The sequence below is a fragment of the Capricornis sumatraensis genome, chromosome 14, assembly GCF_032405125.1.
Source record: "Capricornis sumatraensis isolate serow.1 chromosome 14, serow.2, whole genome shotgun sequence".
Taxonomy (NCBI): Eukaryota; Metazoa; Chordata; class Mammalia; order Artiodactyla; family Bovidae; genus Capricornis; species Capricornis sumatraensis.
The window spans coordinates 71,236,970-71,251,284 of NC_091082.1; the positions used below are offsets into that span (position 1 = coordinate 71,236,970).

The 14,315-nt window shown below is 39.7% G+C and overlaps 1 protein-coding gene across 1 annotated transcript in view; it reads right to left on the reverse strand.

Moving 5' to 3' along the window:
- SHCBP1L (SHC binding and spindle associated 1 like) overlaps positions 1 to 12,731 on the reverse strand; it is a 38,230-nt gene extending 25,499 nt beyond the window's left edge. The window contains exons 1-5 of the mRNA XM_068986561.1: positions 12,333 to 12,731; positions 8,381 to 8,530; positions 5,220 to 5,434; positions 4,173 to 4,259; positions 3,883 to 4,101 (exon numbers count right to left, since the gene is read on the reverse strand). Coding sequence (XP_068842662.1) covers positions 3,883 to 4,101; positions 4,173 to 4,259; positions 5,220 to 5,434; positions 8,381 to 8,530; positions 12,333 to 12,731 — 1,070 coding nt within the window. The remainder of the gene's footprint in view (positions 1 to 3,882; positions 4,102 to 4,172; positions 4,260 to 5,219; positions 5,435 to 8,380; positions 8,531 to 12,332) is intronic.
- Between the last annotated feature and the right edge of the window lie 1,584 nt (positions 12,732 to 14,315).

Here is a 14,315-nt window from a genome sequence, read left to right on the forward strand (position 1 = left end):
CTAACAAACAGAATCCCACAACATATTAAAAAGATCATACATCATGACCAAGTGGGCTTTATCCCAGGGATGCAAGGATTCTTCAATATCCGCAAATCAGTCAATGTGATACACCACATTAACAAATTGAAAGATAAAAACCATATGATTATCTCAATAGGTGCAGAGAAAGCCTTTGACAAAATTCAACATCCATTTATGATAAAAACCCTCCAGAAAGCAGGCATAGAAGGAACATACCTCAACATAATAAAAGCCACATACGATAAACCCATAGCAAACATTATCCTCAATAGTGAAAAATTGAAAGCATTTCCCAAAGTCAGGAATAAGACAAGGGTGCCCACTCTCACCACTACTATACAACATAGTTTTGGAAGTTTTGGCCACAGCAATCAGAGAAGAAAAAGAAATAAAAGGAATCCAGACTGGAAAAGAAGAAGTAAAACTCTCATTATTTGCAGATGACACGATCCTCTACATAGAAAACCCTAAAGACACCATCTGGAAGAAGCACAAGCTGGAATCAAGATTGCCAGGATAAATATCAATAACCTCAGATACGCAGATGACACCACCCTTATGGCAGAAAGTGAAGAGGAACTAAAAATGCCTCTTGATGAAAGTGAAAGAAGAGAGTGAAAAAGTTGGCTTAAAGCTCAACATTCAGAAAATGAAGATCATGGCATCTGGTCCCATCACTTCATGGGAAATAGATGGGGAAACAGTGGAAACAGTGTCAGACTTTATTTTTGGGGCTCCAAGATCACTGCAGATGGTGACCGCAGCCATGAAATTAAAAGACACTCACTCAGTGGAAGGAAAGTTATGACCAACCTAGATAGCACATTGAAAAGCAGAGACATTACTTTGCCAACAAAGTTCCGTCTAGTCAAGGCTATGGTTTTTCCAGTCGTCATGTATGGATGTGAGAGTTGGACAATAAAGAAAGCTGAGTGCCAAAGAATTGATGCTTTTGAACTGTGGTGTTGGAGAAGACTCTTGAGAGTCCCTTGGACTGCAAGGAGATCCAACCAGTCCACTCTGAAGGAGATCAGCCCTGGGTGTTCTTTGGAAGGAATGATGCTAAAGCTGAAACTCCAGTACTTTGGCCACCTCATGCGAAGAGCTGACTCCCTGGAAAAGACTCTGATGCTGGGAGGGATTGGGGGCAGGAGGAGAAGGGGATGACAGAGGATGAGATGGCTGGATGGCATCACTGACTCGAGGGACGTGAGTGTGAATGAACTCCGGGAGTTGGTGATGGACAGGGAGGCCTGGCGTGCTGCGATTCATGGGGTCGCAAAGAGTCGGACACGACTGAGCGACTGAACTGAACTGAACTGAAAGACACCACCAGAAAATTACTAGAGCTAATCAATGAATATAGTAAAGTTGCAGGATATAAAATTAACACACAGAAATCCCTTGCATTCCTATACACTAACAATGAGAAAATAGAGAAATTAAGGAAAAAATTCTATTCACCATTGCAATGAAAAGAATAAAATACTTAGGAATAAATCTACCTAAAGAATCAAAAGACCTATTTATGTAGAAAACTATAAAACAGTGATGAAAGAATCAAAGATGACACAAATAGATGGAGAAATATACCGTGTTCATGGACTGGAAGAATCAATATAATGAAAATGAGTATACTACCCAAAGCAATCTATAGATTCAATGCAATCCCTATCAAGCTACCAATGGTATTTTTCAGAGAACTAGAACAAATAATTTCACAATTTGTACGGAAATACAAAAAAAACCTCAAATAGCCAAAGTAATCTTGAGAAAGAAGAATGGAACTGGAAGAATCAACCTGCCTGACTTCAGACTATACTACAAAGCTACAGTCATTGAGACAGTATGGTACTGGCACAAAGACAGAAATATAGATGAGTGGAACAAAACAGAAAGCCCAGAGATAAATCCACATACCTATGGACACCTTATCTTTGACAAAGGAGGTGAGAATATACAATAGAGAAAAGACAATCTCTTTAACAAGTGGTGCTAAGAAAACTGGTCAACCACTTGTAAAAGACTGAAACTAGAACACTTTCTGACACCATACACAAAAATAAACTCAAAATGGATTAAAGATCTAAATGTAAGATCAGAAACTATAAAACTCCTAGAGGAAAATATAGGCAAAACACTCTCTGACATAAATCACAGCAGGATCCTCTATGACTCACCTCCCATAGTAATGGAAATAAAAGCAAAAATAAACAAATGGGGCCTAATTAAACTTAAAAGCTTTTGCACAAGGAAGGAAACTATACACAAGGTGAAAAGACAGCCTTCAGAATGGGAGAAAATAACAGGAAACAAAGCAACTGACAAAAAGTTAATCTCAAAGATATACAAGCAGCTAACACAGCTCAATTCCAGAAAAATAAACGACCCAATCAAAAAATAGGCCAAAGAACTAAACAGACATTTTTCCAAAGAAGACATACAGATGGCTAACAAACACATGAAAAGATGCTCAACATCACTCATTATCAGAGAAAGGCAAATCAAAACCAGAATGAGATACCATCTCATGCCAGTCAGAATGGCTGCTATCAAGAAGCCTACAAAGAATAAATGATGAAGAGGGCGTGGAGAAAAGGGAATCCTTTTACACTGTTGGTGGGAATGCAAACTAGTACAGCCACTATGGAGAACAGTGTGGAGATTCCTTAAAAAACTAGAAATAGAACTGCCATATGGCCCAGCAATCCCACTACTGGGCATACACATTGAGGAAACCAGAATTGAAAGAACACATGTACCCCAGTGTTCATAGCAGCACTATTTACAATAGCTAGGACATGGAAGCAAGCAACCTAGATGCCCATCGGCAGACGAATGGATAAGAAAGCTGTGGTACATATACACAATGCAATGTTACTCAGCTATTAAAAAGAATGCATTTGAATCAGTTCTAATGAGGTGGATGAAACTGGAGCCTATTATACAGACTGAAGTAAGTCAGAAAGAAAAACACCAATACAGTATATTAACACATATATATGGAATTTAGAAAGATGGTAACAATGACCCTATATGCAAGACGAAGCAACTGACAAAAAATTATCTCAAAAATATACAAGCAGCTCACGCAGCTCAATTCCAGAAAAACAAATGACCCAATCAAAAAATAGGCCAAAGAACTAAAGAGACACAGATTTAAAGAACAGACTTTTGGACTCTGTGGGAGAAGGCAAGGGTGGGATGATTTGAGAGAATAGCATTGACACATGTATATTACCATATGTGAAACAGATTGCCAGTCCAGGTTCGATGCTTGAGACAGGGTGCTCAGGACCAGTGCACTGGGACGACCCTGAGGGATGGGATGGGGAGGGAGGTGAAAGGGGGATTCAGGATGCAGGATAGGGGACACATGTACACCACCCATGGCTGATTCATGTCAATGTATGGCAAAAACCACTACAATATTGTAAATTAATTAGCCTCCAATTAAAATAAATTAATTACTTTTTTAAAAAAAAGAATGACCATGCAATCTTTTTGTTTCCATTTAAAACAGGGCAGGGCTTCCTTGGTAGCCCAGTCGTTAAGAATTTGCCTTGCAATACAGGGGACACTGGTTTGATCCCTGGTCTGGGAGGATCCCACATGCTCTGAAGTGGCTGGGCCTGTGTGCCACAACTGCTGAGCCAGTGTACCCAGAGCCTGAGCTCTGTAACAGAGACCCCACCATGGTGGGAAGCCCTCGCATTGCATCAAAGAGTGGCGTCTGCTCACTGCATCTGGAAATGGCCAGCGCACAGAGATGAGGACCCACACCTATGACAACCAAAAAAATGAATAGATACACAAATAAATAAATCTTTTTTTTAAAAAAATAGAGCAAATTATTACCGGAGGCGTAAATCTTCCCACATTTTCAGTAATCCACAGAGCATTACTATCTCATAGTATTTTTTCCAACATTCAACAGCTTCTGCTGCAGATGGATCTTCTTTAATATTGCTCTGATACTCAATGAGTTCAACTCGCTTGTTTTTATACTTCTCCAAAGTTTTTTTGAAACGTTGTGCAATAGGGCCAGGTATAGTTCCATCTTGTATATCACACCACCTGAAAAGTATCAGTACAGTGACAATGTTTATCTTACATAATGTGATGAGTAAGTTTTTAACTATACTTACAAATTAATTCTTTCTTCAATCAAAGCAGTATAATTCTCACAACTTTCTTCATCATCCCAGTCTCTCCAAAGAAAGTCATAAAAAAACCTACGACAAATCAAATTGAGATGACAGTGGTCAAAATCAGCCAGTACCATGTTTATAATTTAAAAGATCCTCCTGATGTCAGAAATCTTTATATGAATCTTAATTGTTTAAAAAAATCAGTCAGTTCAGTTCAGTCACTCAGTCGTGTCTGACTCTTTGTGACCCCATGGACTGCAGCACACCAGGCTTCTCTGTCCATCACCAATATTTCAAAATAAACTTTCAGTGAACTAATATTAAAAGTAAAACTTCAAACATTAGATGATCTGCATTATATTTCAAGTTACTACAAATAATGTTTCTTGAAGTGGGATTATAAAATTCATGTTCCATATTTCATAGACTGTGGCTGATTTTGTTTACCAAAGAAATAATATCTGAGATAGAATCATATTTTATATTGGGGGTATTAGGAAAACAAAGACGTGCCCCCCAATATTCTGTATTATGCTTACATATAGCTTCTCTCAAACTGTATCAATGTGTAAGAAGCAATCATAATGGGGATGATGACGTCTGGTACTTGTAATGCTTTTAAATGTGAAAAATGAAATCTAATATATTTAAGATGCTTAAATATGAGCAGAATATGGTGGTTTTGTTTTTGGGGTAATTTTTTTGCCACCCCTTGCAGCCTTCCAGATCTTAGTTTCCTGACTAGGAATTGAACCTGGGTCCCATCAGTGAAAGCCAAGGAATACCCCAGAATTTAGTGTGACTTATCTCTAAAAGTTTTTAAAATTCAATTTTTGTAAAATGTAAGATCAAAACCCAGCAAGCTTATTGCCCACATAAAATATTTCATGAGAGAATATTTTAGACACAAATATGTACATTAAAAATAGAAAAACTGATTTCAGCTGTGAGTAAAAGTTAAATAAAGTACCTATATGAACAAGACTTACATATTAAATCAACTTTTTAAATATGAGAACTTTCGGAAGTAAAAAGCTCTAATACCTTACAACTTCCAAGGCCAAAGCAATATCATGTAAATCAGAATCTTGTCCTTCAACAGGGTATACTTCCAAGAGAGACACACTATGCTCTAGTTCTTCCAAAATCTCATCAACCAAATCTCTTGGAATATTTGCAATGTTAGAAGAAAAGGGCTCAGCAACAGAAACAGTAACCCTGAAACAAGACGATGAGCTCTGGCTTGGTTTACAAGTTACCTAAGATAAATATAAAGTTTGTAGCTGTGAATGAAAGTAAATCACAAAGATTCTTCTTCAAATATGAGCTACTTATAACATTTCTTCTTTTAAATTTTTATGACTTCTCTAACAGTCAATGTACATAATAACAATAAATAAATACAGAAAAAAATATCAACACAAATTTTCAAACTACTTCTTAAGCAATTATTAGTTTTTAAGGTTCATGAGAGGAACTGTCTCCTACATAATTTCTAAGTTTGAGTTGCCAGACTTTTTGATTTTATAAAACAGTAGTATTAAAAAAATTTTGGACTAATTTTGCCATGAAAGTATGTCTTAAAATATCCTATTGTCTTTATTGGACATGGAAGCCTGGCCTGCTGCAGTCCACATGGTCACAAAGAGTCCAACACTACTGAGCAGCTGAACTGATTATCTGTATTACAGTATTAGTAAAAGAAAGGATTATAAAATACCAAAAAAGTAGAATGGACATAATAAAAAAGTTAAGTCCTAAAAAGAAAAGTAAAAGGTAAAGTCCTTAGGTTGAATAAATTTAGCTTCATAAACAATACACTTGTGTTTTCTTGTCTTGTAGCCTCTGCTAAGTCACTTCAGTCGTGTCCGACTCTGCAACCCCATAGACGGCAGCCCACCGGGCTCCCCGGTCCCTAGGATTTTATAATCTCTATCATGTCTGAAAATAAGTGCATGAAATCACTGAGTTGAAAGAAGCTTTATTTCTTTTTAAAGTCTTTATTGCCATTGTTACAATATTGTTTCTGTTTTATGTTTTGGTTTTTGGGGGGGAGTCCTAAGTCCTAAGTTCCTGGGTCTTAGCTGTCTGACCAGGGATCAAACCAGCACACCCTGCATTGAAAGGAGAAATCTTAACCAATGCACAGTAGCTTTAAAAATTAATAAATTACACTAAGTATTAGCACAAAATATAGAATTACAGAAGTTGGTACAAATTTTCAGCTCTAAGATAAAAAAGGTTTAAGGATCTAACATATAACATAGTGACTACAGTTGATAATTTGTTATTCAGTCACCAACTCATGTTCAACTCTTTGTGACCCCATGGACTGCAGCATGCCAGGCCTCTCTGTCCCTCACCATCTCCCAGAGTTTGCTCAAACTCATGTCCACTGAGTCTGTGATGCCATCCAACCATCTCATCTTCTTTGCCCCTTTTTCCTCCCACCTTCAATCTTTCCCAGCATCAGGGTCTTTTCAAATGAGTTGGCTGTTCACATCAGGTGGCCAGAAGATTGAAGCTTCAGCTTCAGCATCAGTCCTTCCAATGAAAATTCAGGCTTGATTCTCTTTAGGATTGATTGGTTTGATCTCCTTGCTGTCTAAGGGACTCTCAAGTGTCTTCTCCAACACCACAGTTCAAAAGCATCAATTCTTCAGTGCTCAGCTTTTTTTATGGTCCAACTCTCACATCCATATATAGAAAGACCTTAACTTGGACTATACAGACCTTTGTTGGTGAAGTGATGTCCCTGCTTTTTAATATGCTGTCTAGGTTTGTCATAGCTTTTCTTCCAAGGAGCAAGTGTTTTTTAATTTCATGACTGCAGTCACCGTTTTGAAGCCTAAGCAAATAAAATCTGCCACCTTTTCCATTTTTTCCCCATCTATTTGCCATGAAGTATATGTATATATGACTTCCCTGGTAGCTCAGACAGTAAAGCGTCTGCCTACAATGTGGGAGACCCAGGTTCGATCCCTGGGTTGGGAAGATCCCCTGGAGAAGGAAATGGCAACCCACTCCAGGACTCGCCTGGAAAATTCTATGGACGGAGGAGCTTAGTAGGCTACCATCCACAGGGTCGCAAAGAGTCAGACACGACTGAGTGACTTCATTTTCACTTTTTCATATGTATGTATAAAATCATCATGTTATACACCCTATCTTACAATCTTGTCAATTATAACTCAATAAAACTGAAAAAATAAACACTACTAATAATACATTTTGAACATTTTCAAATACATGTCCAATAAAAGTATTACTTTTTTTTTAATATACAGCACTTTGGTGCTTAATTTATTAAAAGGAATCAAGTTATGGTCAATTGACTGTTTGGTTTTCTTACCTAACCATGCTTTCTTTCCTTCTCTCTTTTAAACTATTTTGTATTGGGCATAACCAATTAACAAACCATGTTGTGACAGTTTCAGGTAAACAGCAAAGTGACTCAACCATACATATACATGTATCCATAACTTATTTTCTATATAACACAGAATTGAATTGTTTTCTGATAGTATGTAATGTAATGAGTTTCAAACACAATTTTTTTCTTGTCACCAAAACCACAGATTTGAAGTATCTATCTGAAGTAGGAGTACCATTTGTGATTGCAAATATTAATTTCTACACAGGATAATTGACCTTTAAGGCAATCAGATTTATGATGTCAAATATGCTACAATATTTAACCTACAGACCTATAAAAGCAAAATCTTAGATAAAAGCTTGGAAGTAGATGTATTATACTAAAAAGTCACTTTTCATAGGAAAAAATTTCAAATTTTACCAATAATTTTACCAATAATTTTCTGATCTAGTTTATTCTTTCCTAATATAACTAAACCTCATAATTCAGATAAATGAAGATTACAGATAAATAATGGGAAAAATTTACTAATTTTTAAGAAGTACACTTTTGTTATTTTTACATTATTTGAGCAATTGAAAGTAGGATAATAAATATTATCTAATACTATGAGATTTGATTTCATGATAATTGTTTACAGGAAAATATGTGCAAATACCCATCCTTACCCTCTTTTACATTGTTAACTTGTTAAGAAACTTAAATAGGTGTAAACTTTTGCCAACCTTTGTTTAAGTATCCAAGCCTCAAACTTATAAAGTTACATTTCGGTCTTAAAAAGAACTGATAATTTCATGCAAAGAAAAAGGATCAGGTGAAAATTATTTACCTCAACCAATATACCAACAAAAGGGATAGAAGATTCTTCATATTTCACAAAGAATAACTCAGGATTAGCTTTCCAGACTCCAAGCCACTTGTCTTTCAACTTTAATTTTTCTGATAGATATTTACTCATAGCATCATCAGCATCTTCTGCCTAGCAAAACAAAAATATGTACACATATATATATGAAATTATAGATTTATATATATATTTACTGATTTCTATTTAAGTATGCAGCCCATATGCCTTTAAAATAATGAAAAAACTCAGAAATAATAGATTTTAACTGAATCTACATTTAATGAAAAATAGAAACATTAAAAAATTAGAATAAACTGAAAAGATATCTACTCATTCAATAGAGTAATTCAGAGATGAGACATCTACTTATTTTTTAAATGATGTTTTATTGATCTACTGAGCAATTTCAGTTCAGCCACTCAGTTGTGTCTGACTCTTTGCAACCTCATGAACTACAGCATACTAGGCCTCCCTGTCCATCACCAACTCCCGGAGCTTGCTCAAACTCATGTCCATTGAGTCGGTGATGTCATCCAAATATCTCATCTTCTGTCATCCCTTTCTCCTCCCACCTTCAATCTGTCCCAGCATCAGGGTCTTTTCAAATGAGTCAGTTCTTTGCATCAGGTGGTCAAAGAATTGGAGTTTCAGCTTCAGCATCAGTCCTTCCAATGAATATTCAGGACTAATTTCTTATATGATTGACTGGTTTGATCTCCTTGCAGTCTAAGGGACTCTCAAGAGTCTTCTCCAACACCACAGTTCAAAAGCATCAGTTCTTCAGCACTGTTTTCTTTATGGTCCAACTCTCACATCCATGCCTGACCACTGGAAAAACCATAGCTTTGACTAGTCAGACCTTTGTCAGCAAAATAATGTCTCTGCTTTTTAATATGCTGTCTAGGTTGGTCACAGTTTTTCTTCCAAGGAGCAAGTGTCTTTTAATTTTGTGGATGCAGTCACCACCTGCAGTGATTTTACAGCCCAAGAAAACAAAATTTGTCACTGTTTGCATTGCCTCCCCACCTATTTGCCATGAAGTGATGGGACTGGATGCTATGATCTTAGTTTTTCGAATGCTGAGTTTTAAGTCAGTTTTTTCACTCTCCTCTTTCACCTTCATCAAGAGGCTCTTTAGTTCCTCTTCACTTTCTCCCATAAGGGTGGTGTCATCTGCATGTCTGAGGTTATTGGTATTTCTCCCAGCAACCCTGATTCCAGCTTGTGCTTCATTCAGCCCAGCATTTTGCATAATGAACTCTGCATATAAGTACATAACCAGGGAGACAATATACAGCCTTGATGTACTCCTTTCCCGATTTGGAACCAGTCTGTGGTTCCATGTTCAGTTCTGACTATTGCTTCTTGACCTGCATACAGATTTCTCAGAACGCAGGTCAGGTGGTCTGTCATTCACATCTCTAAGAATTTTCCAAAGTTTGTTGTGAGCCACACAGTCAAAGGCTTTGGCATAGTCAATAAAGCAGAGGTAGATGTCTTACTCTCTTGCTTTTTCTATGATCCAACAGATGTTGGCAATTTGATCTCTGGTTCCTCTGATTTTTCTAAATCCAGCTTGAACATCTGGAAGTTCTTGGTTCACATACCACTGAGGCCTGGCTTGGAGAATTTTGAGCATTACTTTGCTAATGTGTGAGAATGACGGCAATTTTGAACATTCTTTGGTATTGCCTTTCTTTGAGATGGGAATGAAAACTGACCTTTCCCAGTCCTGTGGCCACTGCTGAGTTTTCCAAATTTGCTGGCATTTTGAGTGCAGCACTTTAACAGGATCATCTTTTAGGATTTGAAATAACAACTGCGATTCCATCACCTCCAATAGCTTTGTTTGTAGTAATGCTTAAGGCCCACTTGACTTCATATTGCTAGATGTCTAGTTCTAGGTGAGCGATCACACCATCATGGTGAGTCACAAACATCTTTTTTATATAGTTCTTCTGTGTATTCTTGCCACCTCTTCTCAATATCTTCTGTTTCTGTTAGGTCCATACCATTTCTGTCCTTCATCGCACCCATCTTTGCATGAAATGTTCCCTTAGTATCTCTAATTTTCTTGAAGAGATCTCTAGTCTTTCCCATTCTATTGTTTTCCTCTATTTCTTTGATCAAATAGGAAGGCTTTCTTATCTCTCTTTGCTATTCTTTGGAACTCTGCATTCAAATGGGTATATCTTCCCTTTTCTCCTTTGCCTTTCATTTCTCTATTTTTCTTAGCTATTTGTAAGGCTTTCTCAGACAATCATTATGCCTTTTTGCATTTCTTTTTCTTGGGGATGGTCTCGGTCACTGTCTCCCGTACGATGTCATGAATCTCCGTCCATAGTTCTTCAGGCATTCCATCAGATCTAATCCTTTAAATCTATTTTTCACTTCCACTGTATAATCGTAAAGGATTTTACTTAGGTCATACCTGAGTGGCCTAGTTGCTTTCCCTACTTTTTTGAATTTAAGTCTAAATTTTGCAATAAGGGGTTCATGATCTGAGCCACAGTCAGCTTCTGGTCTTGTTTGGCACCCCACTCCAGTACTCTTGCCTGGAGAGTACCATGGACGGAGGAGCCTGGTAGGCTGCAGACCATGGGGTCGCTAAGAGTTGGAAATGACTGAGAAACTTCACTTTCATTTTTCACTTTCATGCACTGGAGAAGGAAATGGCAGCCCACTCTAGTGTTCTTGCCTGGAGAATCCCAGGGACGGGGGAGCCTGGTGGGCTGCCGTCTATGGGGTTGCACAGAGTCGGACATGACTGAAGCGACTTAGCAATAGCAATAGCAATACAGCTTCTCCATCTTTGGCTGCTAAGAATATAATCAATATGATTTTGGTGTTGACCATCTGGTGATATCCATGTGTAGAGTCATCTCTTGTATTGTTGGAAGACGGTGTTTGCTATGACCAGCGCATTCTCTTGGCAAAACTCTGATAGCCTTTGCCCTGCTTCATTTTGTACTCCAAAGCCAAACTTGCCTGTTACTCCAGGTAGCTCTACTGTAATTATACATACAAAAACATGGTTATTATCAAGTTTAAAAACCTAGTCATCAATTTTTTCTGAACTTTAAAGATTTAATGACCTATTTAGAATTTACTCAGCACATAAAATTTTAAAATAGAAATCCATTCTATAAAACAAATGAGCATACTAAGAATTTTTGCCCATTTGGTTTTCTGCATTTCAATTCAACTACCTCAGGATGATAATCTAAACTAGTATGAAACTCAGACATTAAACCCTGACTAATGACACAGTAAAACAGGAAAGGGAGTACGTCAAGGCTATATATGGTCACCCTGCTTATTTAACTTCTATGCAGAGTACATCATGAGAAACGCTGGGCTGGATGAAGCACAAGCTGGAATCAAGATTGCCAGGAGAAATATCAATAACCTCAGATATGCAGATGACACCACCCTTACGGCAGAAAGTGAAGAGGAACTAAAAAGCCTCTTGATGAAAGGGAAAGAGGAGAGTGAAAAAGGTGGCTTAAAGCTCAACATTCAGAAAACTAAGATCATGGCATCTGGTCCCATTACTTCATGGCAAATAGATGGGGAAACTGAAAACAGTGTCAGACTTTATTTGGGGGGGCTCCAAAATCACTGCAGATGGTGACTGCAGCCATGAAATTAAAAGACGCTTAATCCTGGGAAGAAAAGTTATGACCAGGGCACTGATAAGGCCTATCTTCCTTCAGCTCTCAAAAAAACTGGAAAACGCTATGTGATCTGTTTGAAGGAAAAATCTAATTGGAATTCCTTTAACAGGGCCTGGGACTCTCTATCCAGGTGGAAGTCCTGTAAGCGTGGAGTAAATTTACTTTTGTGACATGCAGGTTCTTTGTGCGCTCTGCGCCCACATCCGCACGGAAGGTGGCCCCGAGTCCCTCGGGGCCCGCTGTCTTCTTGTCCTCACCTTGTAGCCCTGCAGCACTTCGTCGCAGTACAGCGCCACCTTCTCCTCCCGCCACATCCCCCTCATGGGGAACGCGCACACCGGGGGCAGCGGCTGCGCCTCCTCGTCTTCCTCGGGCACTGAGAGCAGGGGCTCCTCTTCCTCCTCTTCTGGCCCCTGTCCCGGGCCCTCGGCCTGAGAGCCCGGCAGGAGCTGGAGCCGCCGCCGGGCCGCCTCCCGGCCCGCTTTCCCCTTCAGCGGGCGAGGGGAGGCCGCCACCGACCGCATCGGGGACGCGGCGCTCTTCAGGGCCGCAGCCATCACCAAGTCCCCGGTGAGCGCCGAGACAATCTTCTCGCCTCGCCGGCCGGGGCTGACGGCTCGAACCGCGTCCTCAGGCACCCGGGACCCCGACGCCATCCCCTCAGCACCCTGCGCGCCAGCGGCAGCCGTTAGTCACTTTTCCGGCCCGGGCCGCGCGGGCAATGGGCGAGCCGTACCTGCAGGTCCCGCGACGAGCGCGGCGGCTCGAGGGGATGCCGCCCGGAGCGGGTTGGGGGATGAGGTTGTTGGCCGCGGGTCCGAACCTGGGGGTTGCCGGCGGGTAGGATCCTGTGGGGCGCGACGGGGCGGGGCGGGATGGAAGGAAGGTTCTGGGCGAGCTGTTGGCGGGCGGGGGAGGGGCGCCACAAGATGACTGCCCGTTTGGCGCCCGCTGGTTTGGTGATGGTGGTGGTGGTTTAGTCACTCAGTGTTGTCCGACTCTTTGGGACCCCATAGACTGCAGCCCACCAGGCTCCTCTGTCCATGAGATTTTCCAGGCAAGAATACTGGAGTGAGGCGCCATTTCCTTCGCCAGGGGATCTTCCCCACCCAGGGATCGAACCTGCGTCTCCTGCATTGCAGGCAGAGTCCTTACCAACTGAGATATCAGACGCTGGATCTAACCTCACCTTGCCCTCTTTAGAACCGTCTCTTTAGAGACGGAATTCTCTCCCAAAGGAAGATTTTCATAGGGTCCTCATACGTTTTCAGGATGATTGTGGGACACCCTCCACGTCCTCATAACCTAATATATGTAGGTGCTACCTAACCCTCCATGCACACGTGTCTGCTCAAATACACCCTGAAAGAAAGTTTGTTTTTATACTGAGTGGCAATGGTAGCTGGACCTTTCTGGTTATTACTAGAGGAAAATCTAGTGACAAACCCAGCGACCTAGGTTTTCCCCCCAATTTTTCACAAGTTTCCCAAAATAAGATTTTCTTTACATTTTAAAGAAGACACTGTCTGCCAAGAAGGATAGGTTTGGTCTATTTTCATATCCCTTTTGTGCTGCTCAAAATTCTCACGTGAAAGAATGTGTTTTTTAGCAGTTCAACTGGACCCAAATTTCCAGCTGGGAGTAATGTGTGCAAATGACGAACGCTTTCACAATAAAAGTCTGCTCAAGATGATAGTTTTGGAGAACAGAGACCGTTCGTTTCTGTTACTTTTGCTATTGAAAGTACTGTTGAGCCAATTGGAATAACTTTTGTTTACAGTCTAGCTGTGAAATACTGCGCTGGGGCTGACAGCTCCCACGGAGGAACAGCGTTGGGAAAACACCTGCCTGCCTTCCTGCTCATCTGGAAGGACACTGTGTTAAATTTGCAGTTTATTTTGAGGAAAATATTAATATTAATATTGTGTAACTATAGTTCAGGGAATAATTACAACATTCATCATATTTGACTCTTAAGTTTATTCCTTTTGTCAGAAGTCCTGGATCTTTAAAAAATTATCCCTAACTATAGATTTTACTCATCAAAAAAAAAAAATTACACTAGCATTTCTTGAAAAAGTTTGCTTTTAATAAAATTTGGGCTTTTTACTCTTTAGGTTCAGAGTAACGGAGACCTTAGTCAAAAGTTCTTAGTCAAAAGTTCAAAGAAAACAACAACAACCTCCCACCAAAGAAAAAGCAGTGCATAGATGCCTAAGTTATAGAAATAAATGACAAGA